Source organism: Perca flavescens, chromosome 7, assembly GCF_004354835.1.
Source record: "Perca flavescens isolate YP-PL-M2 chromosome 7, PFLA_1.0, whole genome shotgun sequence".
In the NCBI taxonomy this organism is placed as follows: Eukaryota; Metazoa; Chordata; class Actinopteri; order Perciformes; family Percidae; genus Perca; species Perca flavescens.
In genome coordinates, this window is record NC_041337.1 from 20,104,007 (window position 1) to 20,115,564 (window position 11,558).

Consider the following 11,558-nt stretch of genomic DNA (forward strand, 5'->3'; position numbering starts at 1 on the left):
ATGTCTGCCTCCGACTCAAGCGCTACAGGACTCATCTGTAACAAGGTACGCTGTTGATGCTCTCCCCTTTTTGTTTAATCACTCTGCATGCATACTCAGTCTCTTCATCCATGAGTCCCCTGTCTGTCTACTCTGAGACGTCTTCTTTCTTTCTTTTTCTCTTCTCCAATCCCCTCTCACTCTTGTCTCAACAGAAGTCTATTCCTGTTCCCTCACATTGCCAGCATCTCCCCACTTCTCTCTTCCCTCCCTCCTTCTCCTCATCTTGTCTGGACATACTGTACTGCACACATACAGTTTCTATCTCTGTCTATCTCTCTCTAACTCTGTAGGTTACTTTACAGCTTTGCATTGAACTTGTCCCTCACTGGGACGCCCATCTGTTGAATGTCATAGATTACTATTTAGATAGAATCTTTTCTGTGAAGTCATTCCTGACTATGAGTATTGTAGTTGAGCACATACTTGTGGTTCTGTTTGCTAAGTCAGTTACTTTGGGTGTGCAACAGCCTCTTAGTCCACCAGGACACTTCAACAAATACAGAGATCACTTAATAAAATGATGGGGGATAATATCCAAAGTCAAGAATATTGAGAATATTGAAAGTTACAGTAATTTTTATATGAAATTCCATCTTCCTGTTAACTATCTACAATACGATACAACTTTATTGTCATTTTACACTGAATTTCATTTTGCGTTCCCGAGCAGTTGCGCTCAAAAAAAGAAAAATACACAGAGTTGGACAACAATTACACATATAGTAAAAAGATCAAAACACATCAACAGCCGTAACAAAAGAAACATGTTTCATGATGTCCTTGGATCTAGATCTTAATTGCCAACACACCGATTTTGGTTTAGCAACAGGATAGACTGATATATATATATATATATATATATATATATATATATATAAAATGTATTGAAATAAAGTAGAATGAAATAGACTGATATATATATATATATATATATATATAAAATGTATTGAAATGAAGGGACTTTAAATCACCTGTTAGAATCTGTTCACTGCAGCTCAGCAAGGAAGGAATGTATGAAAATACAAAGAGGACATTTGTACTGAAATTACTTTTGAAAGTACTCTCTTGATTTCTGGAGCCTCATATTAACTTCAGATGACTTTGGAATATCTGTTTGCACAGGATGAGGACTGTTTTGTCCCACATCACATTGGAAGCATGTTGAATTATGAACAGGAGGAATGATCACAGCAAACACAAAGTGTTTCAATGTCCATATGGGCATGTGAGTATTGTTTTAAGACAGATTTGAAAGGATGTGAACCTATCTTTTAATAATAATTTCATATTGAAAAAATAAAGCCCTTCAAAAGCTTGCAATAAGTGTGGCGATGATATTTTTGATGTTGCTGATGAGGGGGATCTGTTTTCCACATTAGTCTCAGTATCTATCCTATTGGCTTGACAGTTGACATCCATCCATCTACGTCCGCTTATCCGGTATCGGGTCGCGGGGGGCGCAGCTCCAGCAGGGGACCCCAAACTTCCCTTTCCCGAGCAACATTAACCAGCTCCGACTGGGGGATCCCGAGGCGTTCCCAGGCCAGGTTGGAGATATAATATATATAATTGAATGTAATACCGCACCCGCTGCACCGATTCTCCGACCAATCTCCCGCTCCATTGTCCCCTCACTCGCGAACAAAACCCCAAGGTACTTGAACTCCTTCACTTGGGGTAAGGACTCATTCCCTACCTGGAGAAGGCACTCCATCGGTTTCCTGCTGAGAACCATGGCCTCAGATTTAGAGGTGCTGATCCTCATCCCAACTGCTTCACTCTCGGCTGCGAACCGATCCAGTGAGTGCTGAAGGTCGCAGGCCGATGATGCCATCAGGACCACATCATCTGCAAAGAGCAGCGATGAGATCCCCAGCCCACCGAACTGCAACCCCTCCCCACCCCGACTACGCCTCGATATCCTGTTCATAAATGTTACAAACAGGATTGGTGACAAAGTGCAGCCCTGGCGGAGGCCAACCCTCACCTGAAACGAGTCCGACTTACTGCCGAGAACCCGGACACAGCTCTCGCTTTGGTCGTACAGAGATTGGATGGCCCTGAGAAGAGACCCCCTCACCCCATACTCCCGCAGCACCTCCCACAGTATCTCCAGGGGGACCCAGTCATACGCCTTTTCCTTTGACAGTTGACAAGCATTTTAAAATCTTCTAGGTTCCTCATTTGGTCTCTTCAATTAAAACAAAGGTGAATTTAAACACCTGTCTTCGTCATTCCTGCACATGGAGAGAAATATAAAACAACCAAGAGTCTGAAATCTCTCTGACTGGAAATGGCTTTGAACAGCAAAGCAGTTACCAATGAAGTGATGTTCCACATAGTAATTTAAAACTTCCCACACAATTGATAGAAATCTTTTACACATTTCACAGTGATTTAATTACACGAGTACTCTTTGTATTGAAAGCTGAGACAGTTCATCTTTAAAAAGTGTCTTTAAACATCTGGAATGTAATGTCAGTAGTGGGGAACAGGGAGCACACTACTACTGGTGACAACATATTATGTGCATATCAAGTGATGTAATCATCCTAAAATACAGTACAATATTTGTCTGCCAATGCCTACACTGTTGTCAGTAGTGGAGGTTATAATGGTTTTGAGAACATTCTGGTTCCAATATGTAAACATGTTATCCTTCATTTTGGATTCTTTGCATCTGACATTGACATTTCTGCAGGTTTTGCACAACTCAAAAGCCGAAAACCAGACAGCAAAGACAATCTGAGCATTTTGCATTCTCAAAGCTCGTTGGGAATCCATGCAGCAAAACGGTGTGATGCTTTAACAAAAGGCGTTGGGATCTGGACAGTAACAAAGACAACATGACTGCTTTAACTTTAATGGAATGTGTATTTAGTTTTCCCTTATTTGTCATTACAGACATTTTCACTCTAGGCCCTCTTCGTCAAATCAAAACAATATCATTGTGCAACCTTGTGTGCAATCAGTATACAGTAAGACAACGTATACATATTTAGTGCTAAAGAGTAACTGTCTGTACTTCAGAATATAAATCCTCTTCATCCATCTGCAGATCTCCGTTTGCTTTACTGTAATTAGGTTTTGTTTCTTCTGCTGGTGGACCCTTTAGATTCTGCTCCACCTCGGGCAGCCTTTGATATTCAAATGATATCCACAAACTCTGCGCTAGATTCAGCTAAAACATTTTTTTTGTGCATGGGAAAAAGCAAAGAAGGGATGTGAATGGTGGCGAGGTGGGAAGAGAAGAGGGAGGAGGAGACAGGTAGAAAAAACAAGGTAAAAGAAAGATGACTTTGTTATTGAGCTATCTTTATATTATGTGGATGCTCCTGTCTGGTATGTGAGGAAGGCTTCCAGCCCGGCACCCAGCTGGGACTGCAGCCACCGGGGAAGAGCAGGGTGCTAATGGAGTGAGAGGACAAATGTAGGATCTGGTGAGGTGAGCTTCGCAATAGTTTTATCAGCCTGGAAGTTTACATGAGTATTAAGTGTAAAGAGGGCGGCAGGTTCTGTATCTGTCTGTGCTGTACTTGTGGTCCAGTGAGTTCTTATTATTTTCTTTTACAGTCATAAAAAAGAGGCTGCTTTTTTGTTTTATGTTGTTCAGAAATGTGATGTTCTTGTTATTCGATAATTGACATTTAAATTACAAACTTAATTACAATTGTCAATTAAATTTGAATTATATGCTGTCATTTTTTTAAATCTGAATATGTATGTTTAAGTGAGCATTGTGATCTGTATCTGAATTTTGGAATATTCAGTTTGTGTTTGCTTTTTTGAAAATGTGTTCTTTCCAAATTTAAATGTTCCAGTAGTATTACATTAATAAATAGTGTGTCCACTGAGTAAAAGGCAGTTGGATTATGGCTGTAATCGATTATCATTCTTAAATGCCAGGTTGTTGCCACAAACCCATTTAGTTTAATTATGAATCATACCCTCCAGTACATTACAAATGTCCACTCACATATGACAGACATTTTGAATGTGTTTTTATTGAATTTAAAAATGTGTTAAATTTAAATTTTTAATTCTGACATAAATAACGTCATGTTAAGTCATTGATATATGAAATAAATTCAGAACACAAACTTCAAACTCAAAACATAATTAGCATTGACTTCTCTAGTGACACAACTCTTGCAACACATCCTTTGTTGATTCAGACTAATCTGGATTTTAGAAAATGGGTATACAGATGGATTTTGTTGCATTATATACCTTGTTGAAGACTCTGGGCGTTTACCAACATCTGGTGTGCCTGGCTGAGTGGATTAATATACAAGCACTGTGCTGGTTGTTGGTGTTGTTGCAGTACTCATGCACATGTTCCCTTGAGACTGTTGCTTTGGAAAGCTGCAGGAACTCACCGGTCCTTGCAGGCTGGATCACACGCTTTCAGGAAAGGATAGGCAGGTTCAGAGACAGGTTGAACAAGGAGAAAGACATGGCAGACACAGAGGGAGATGTAGGTTATCTGTTTGGACCTGCATCAGAACTGTTTACACAGTTACTTAATCATTAGTATTTCTGACAAAGTAGCAACAGCTGCTATGTGGTGTTAGGTATGATATTGTGGTAGATTTATCTCCTCTCTGCCTGGGCTGTAACAGTTATTTATCTCCTCTCCTCCTTTCTTTCAGGGTTCAGCCGATTCCTACACTAGTCGACCCTCGGATTCCGACCTGTCCCTGGAGGAGGACCAGGAGGCGTCTCGGCGTGAAGCCGAGCGCCAGGCTCAGCTGCAGCTAGAGAGAGCCAAGGTGAGAGCCTTAGGGTCAAAGGTCAATGCTTTTCCTTAAATTCACCTTTAGTTCCTGAGAAGCAGTATGTAAACAGCTGAGTCATCAGAGGTTGGTTGCCAATAGACCGATTTAATTTAAAGTGCTCATATTATGCTTTTTAGCTTTTTCCCTTTCCTTTATTGTATTATATCTTTTTTGTGCATGTTATAGGTTTGCAAAGAGCAAATTTTTTATTTGTAATATTGAGCTATTCAGATAAAATTGACTTGGCTTCACTTGTCTATAGAACCAAAATTAACATTCGGACTAAAGATTTAGGTTAGTAAAGGCAATGCTACTGAATATAGTCATATAACTCATTTATATTTTTTTAATTTCTTTGTCTGTCAACAGTCCAAACCAGTAGCATTTGCAGTGAAAACCAATGTGAGTTACTGTGGGGCCCTTGATGAAGATTGTCCAGTCCAAGGTGCTGCTATTAACTTTGAAACCAAAGACTTCCTGCACATAAAAGAGGTGAGAGGCCTTCAGCATTAGGATTAGCACGTTATATGCAAATAAAGACTTTTGAACTTGAGGTCAACACATTGTGCAGCATAACTCCTGAGTCAAAAAGGTGTGTTTCACTGTTGTGCAGAAATACAACAATGATTGGTGGATTGGTCGACTAGTGAAAGAAGGGGCGGACATCACATTCATCCCGAGCCCAGTCAAACTGGAAGCCATGAGGATAAAACAAGAGCAGAAAGCAGCAGCAAGGTCACCCAGCTCTGAGAGATCTGGTCACTCTACTTGTCTCTGTATCTCTGTCTTTCTGTCTGTCTGTGTTGCCCTAATTCCACTAGCTTCCTGTCTCACACTTTGAAAACTTTTTTGTTGTTGACGTAACTAGTTCTTGCTCATGTGTTGCTCTGTTTTGGAAGTCAATTTCAAAAATTGCATCCTGAAGGGATTATCGCATAATGAAGCTTTGCATTATGTTGCTCCACAGGAAAGGAGGGAACGCTTCATCTGGAGGCTGGAGGTCCACCCCGCCATCTGCAGGTAAGTGGGACTGGAGGAGTCTTGCTGCTCTGTCTGTCTGCTCTGCCTCTACTGGGACTGCATGCTCTCACAGTGTCAGATTTAGATACATTCCTGGGCTAAAATTGTTTCTTTTAGAAGAAATGTGTGTGTTAGGAAACAGTTTAATGATTATGTGAGATGACCACTTAATTGTGATCAGCCCTACGAAATTTACACACAAAAAAAAAAGTTACTTTCTTGAAGAGCCACAATGTAAAAAGGTTTCTTCAGACCAGCATGGCATGCATGTTTTCTTTACGGAGCCTTTAAACTCAAATATTTTCTACTGAAGAAATTACTTATTGCCACTTATTAGCTTTTATTGTCCTTGTTTAATGTTCCTTCTGTTTATTCTGAAAGCCAAACAGAAGCAGAAACAGGTATGTTTTTCATTGGGCCTCTTCCCTATTAATTATTTAAGAACACCCTCAATTATACTGCTACACTTAATGCATTTCAGTGCATTTTTATGGCTCTTTACATTGCTAGTGACACAGAGTGGATACTACATGTCAGCTTATGTGTGTATTACAGTAAATTCACTTCAGCATGTTGTATGTTTTCCACCTCCAAACCCTGTCTGCGCTTGTGGCCTGTGCAGACTGAGCATGTTCCTCCATATGATGTGGTCCCTTCTATGCGGCCAGTGGTGCTGGTGGGCCCTTCGCTGAAAGGCTATGAGGTAAGACAACCATCGGGAATGCTTTTCAGCTAGTATAGTTTGGTTCTGCTTATTTACATCTTGTCTTGTGTTTAGAGTAATTACTAACTGGATGGATCAGCTAGAACACTGGAGCGTAATTGCTGTCAGCAAGAGTGTCTCTTTTACTATTGGGGGTGCCAAAATTTGATTCTTTTTTAAATACATGATGTGCCTTTAAGTCATTTATCAAGTAAAAATACCAAACATTTGGAGCTTATAACATCTGAGATATGACTATATATTTTCTTACTGCAGAACACTTCATACTACTGAATTGATTACTTTTTAGATATGCTCGCGTTTTAGCACAACATAGGGATGGCAATGCCAGTCTGTCAGTCAGTCCACCACTTTGATCCTAACTAAAATATCTCAACATCTATTGGATAGATTGCCATGACATTTTACACAGGCATTCAGAGGATGAATCCTACTGACTTTGGTGATCCTCTGACTTTTCCTCTAGCGCCACAAATTAATTTATGGGTTTAAATTAAATGTTTCAACAACTTATGGATTGATTTCTATGAAATTTGGTACACACATGCATGTTCCTGACTTTTACTCGAGCGCCGTTATCAGGTCAAAATTTCAATTTGTCTAATTCTTTGGTTTAAGAGCAAATACAGTTCGAACTAATGCCATTCCATCAGCCTGAGCTTACTCTTAGATTAGTGTTAACTAGCATATTTTAACATGCTAACAAATTAAACTAAAATGGTGAACATGGTAGAAATTACACCTTCTAAACATCAACATGTTAGCGTTGAAATTTAAGATTTGTATTTAAAAAATTGTATACACTTTGATTACTGTTAATACCAGCCATATATGTGACATATTTGAATGTTTGAGCTCAGTCTGCCATTGTTTGTTCCAGTTTAATCTGGACTGTATTCTCTGATCCAGTATGGGCTTGCCTGGATTGATCTAAAGGGAAACAATCTCGCCTCCATTATCCCATTACCACTGATACTAAACACCGCAGTCACATCCTGATGAAATTATAGCACACACAACAGGAATCTTAGATCCATTTTGAGTGATACAGAACTGCATGCATGCCGCTTTATATTAGCTACTGTTTGTTATATTTTCCTATACTGAACTCTCTGTAACACATATTGGATGAGATGTACGAGCACACATCAAGGTTAAACTTAATTAATCTTAGAATATGTCAATTTCGAATGAATCTGCAGATTATTACAATTCGCTGAATGTAAAGCGTGTGATTAAACAGAATGTCTCTTGTGCTTCAACATTTTCTCTCTGCCTCGCTCTCTCCTCTGTGACTGTGCAGGCCGTGTGCCAAGCCATTTGTTTTGTGTATGTGTGAAATATTTATGCAGTGCTCTGGTGATGTGCTTTGGTATTGCTCCAGTGGTGAACACCAGCCTGTCTCCCTCTCTTTTCTCCTCTTGTTCTCTTTTTCTCTGATTTGTCTTTCTTGTGCATGGTATTATTTTCAGTTGCTCACCATTGTTCTCTCTCTCTTTCTCTTTCCCTCTCTCTCTCTCTCTCTCTCTCTCTCTCTCTCTATCTCTCTATTTCTCTGTCTCTTCCTCTTCTGCACTTTTTCCCCCTCTCATTGCTCTTCCTCCATCTCTCTGTTACATTGTGGAAGAGCAACACCACTGTGCGCCTCATCCCCTATTCTAAAGGCCATCCATTTTTCAGGAGTGTTTGAAAATAGACTGCTTCACTTGTGTGAAGACATATATAAATAAACTCTGTTATCTAATATGGTTTTTCCACACAAAAATAAATTTCCTGCTTTAAAATCTTCAAATTACACCTACTACCCTATTGAAAAATCCGGACTATAATATGCTAATATATGCTAACTTATTGTTGTAAGTTGAATTACACTGAAAAGTCACTCACACACGTTATTTGCACTGGAGGCTTCATGTTTTCACTTCACAACTAGTACTGTAAGTTTACATATTGGACTATGACTGGCACCAGACTGGTTGTGATGTCACAAATTCTGCTGGTACATCCACGTTTAAACTGAGATTTAATGTAACAAATACACTTTTCCCCTTCAATATGGACTTTAATATTGCTCATTTCTATCTGTGCTGACTGTCTTTGCTGGTGGTAAAACCATCTTCCTCCATGAGGAATGTAATTGTTTTAATTTTTATTTACTATAATGTTACTGTCCTACTATATTTTGCCTAATTAGGTGTGTTCTCATGTGACTGTGTGTTAACTATATAACAGGTATTTCTTGTAAAATCAAAAATCATGTTAATCTCACATAGAAAAGTCTAACAGGTACCTTTAAGTGGAGGGTGGTAAAGTGCTTATAAATGTTAAATAAGAGGGCTTAAACTAAAGTGTTACCAAAATCAAAAGTGAGTGAGAAATATAAGTAATAATGTCGGGCTAAGTGTGTGTGCACAGGTGTATATTTCATAACACCAGTCTCTCCTAACTTCTCTCCACTCCTTCCTCCTATCTGTCACCTAGGTAACAGACATGATGCAGAAAGCCTTGTTTGACTTCCTAAAGCACAGATTTGATGGCAGGTGGGTATGGCTGTCTGTGTTGCTCTTCTGCAGCTGCAGCTTAGTGTACAGTAACACTGTGACCGAGCTACAGAGCTGTTCGTGGGATTCTGCCTATCACGTTTCATGGTCGATAGGACACATGGTGATGATGATTTATTTTTAGCTACAAGAGAGTACAAGTTCATCTCATCCTTTGAAATGGAACAGTTGTGGATGTGATGTGATAAGACGCTTCTTCTGTAGGATCTCTATTACACGGGTGACTGCTGATCTGTCACTGGCGAAGCGCTCGGTGCTGAACAAGAAGGCCATAATGGAGAGATCCAACACACGCTCCAGTCTGGGTGAGTGATGAAGTTGTCTTTAATCTTTTTTTATTCTAAATAAAGATTAATACCTGCTTAGAATAGATGCATCCTCTCTCGTTAATGTTAAGTCTGTACTAAACATAAGTAAGTGATGTTGCTCTGTTAAGCATGTCTCATACAACTCCATCGTCTTTCTTTGGCTGGTTGACAGCTGAGGTCCAGAGTGAGATCGAGAGGATCTTTGAGCTGGCCAAGTCCCTCCAGCTGGTTGTCCTGGACGCAGACACCATCAATCACCCAGCACAGCTCCTTAAAACGTCTCTGGCTCCCATCGTCGTATACGTCAAAGTCTCCTCGCCTAAAGTAGGCCCACATAAACTTTACAAAGACATTCTTGCCTAGGTGTAATTGTTAATTATTATTAAAAATAGAGCTGAAACAGTGGAATAATTGGTTAGTTGATTGACAGAAAATCAGCAACTATTTTGACCATTTGCTTGTTCCAGCTTCTCCAATGTGAGGATTTGCTGCTCTGTTTTAGGTCACTGTAATCTGAATGTGTTTGGGTTTTGTACTCTTGGTCAGACAAAACAAGACATTTGAAGATGTCACCTTGAACTGAGCATTTTTCTGTATTTTATAGATTTAATGATGAATGGATAATTTTTGACTAATGATGATGTAGTGTTGCACTTTGACCACACAGGCTAAAGAAGGCTTGAAATGTCCACATAAAAAGGAGGTTGAAAAAAGAAAGATGTTCAGCTTTCAGATGATATGCCATGATGCACTCGCTTGATATGACTAAATAAAAGAAGAAAATTATTAGAAATTGAATTAGATCCGTGCATTTGATAATCTTCATCATTTGGGTTTGTTTTTTGTTTTCTGGCTCATCTCACAGGTCCTTCAGAGGCTGATTAAATCTCGAGGGAAGTCACAAAGCAAACACCTCAATGTCCAAATGATGGCAGGAGACAAGCTAGCACAGTGTCCACCTGTATGTCACTCTGCCCTAAAATGAAAAAGAGTTCAAATTCATACATTGAACTTTTATGGACACTGAGTGGTGTAACTTCTTTCTCATCGCTCATGTTCCTATCTTTGACTTATTAGGAGATGTTTGATGTCATCCTGGATGAGAATCAGCTGGAGGATGCATGTGAACATCTTGCAGAGTACCTGGACATTTACTGGCGTGCTACGCATCTCCCCTGTTCTGCCCCTGTTAACCCCTTACTGGACCAAAGCGTGGTCACCCCACCCTCAGCTGACTCCAGCCAGCAGGTAAGACAAACACACAACTGATGCTTTTATTAACATTTTGGCTGCATTATTTATCACAACTTCTCTGCTTCCTATGTCTATTCACTAGTTTTCTGAGACTCAAGAGTTGATAGAATGATCACTACAACAGACATAGGTGAGAAGAAATGTGTTTCTCTTTCTTACTTTGGCTTTAGTCTTTTTCTACTGGTTTATGGTACTGTTTTTTCTCATGAAATCAGATCAGAATCAGAATCAGAAATACTTTAATAATCCCAGGGGGAAATTATTATTGAAATGTTCCCACTGCTCTACTGCAGGACGCCTGTGCTGTCGGCTGGGGTCAGACTAGGAGGGCATAGAGCACAGGGACCAGAGCGCCACCAGGGGGCAGCAGCAGCCCTTATCTCTCCAAAGCCAGCCACCACCTTCTCTGGTCAGGTCCAGAGTCCCTCAGGAGAGAAAGAGCAGGAGGCTGGTGAGCTGGAGGATGAGGAGACACAAAACCAGGGAGAGGAGCATGAAGAGGAGGAGGATTCGAGAGAGGAGCCTCTCCACCTCACTGCTGCCCCCTCGGGAAGAGCTCCCTGCTCCCACCGCCACGTGACAACTCAGGGCCGCTTTCTACAGCTGCACGCCTACTGCTAACAAAAACCAGTACAGCAGTGCAGTCACTGCACGCCACCTCTCCACACCTTTCCTCCCACCCTGATCTTGATCCCAACTACCTGCTTTCACACTGGAAGTCACATCCCCCACCTAGCAATGCTGAGCCAGCCCATGTGTGATCAGACCCCCAGAAGTGGCTATCCCAGACACACATAGGCTAATTCAGCTCTCAATGTAGACAAATTACACACCTCTGAAGGCAGAGTATGTTAGCATACAGAATTGTAGC

General features: G+C 40.4%; 1 protein-coding gene across 1 annotated transcript; it reads left to right on the plus strand.

Annotated features, from left to right (window-relative positions):
• cacnb3b (calcium channel, voltage-dependent, beta 3b) lies at window positions 1–10,799 on the plus strand. The gene is made up of 13 exons (XM_028582958.1): window positions 1–45; window positions 4,695–4,814; window positions 5,190–5,312; window positions 5,434–5,578; window positions 5,793–5,840; window positions 6,222–6,241; window positions 6,463–6,543; window positions 9,046–9,104; window positions 9,330–9,430; window positions 9,606–9,757; window positions 10,299–10,394; window positions 10,511–10,681; window positions 10,770–10,799. Exons 1-13 carry the CDS (start codon window positions 1–3, stop codon window positions 10,797–10,799), a joined length of 1,191 nt encoding a protein of 396 aa, XP_028438759.1.
• The last annotated feature ends 759 nt before the right edge of the window (window positions 10,800–11,558 follow it).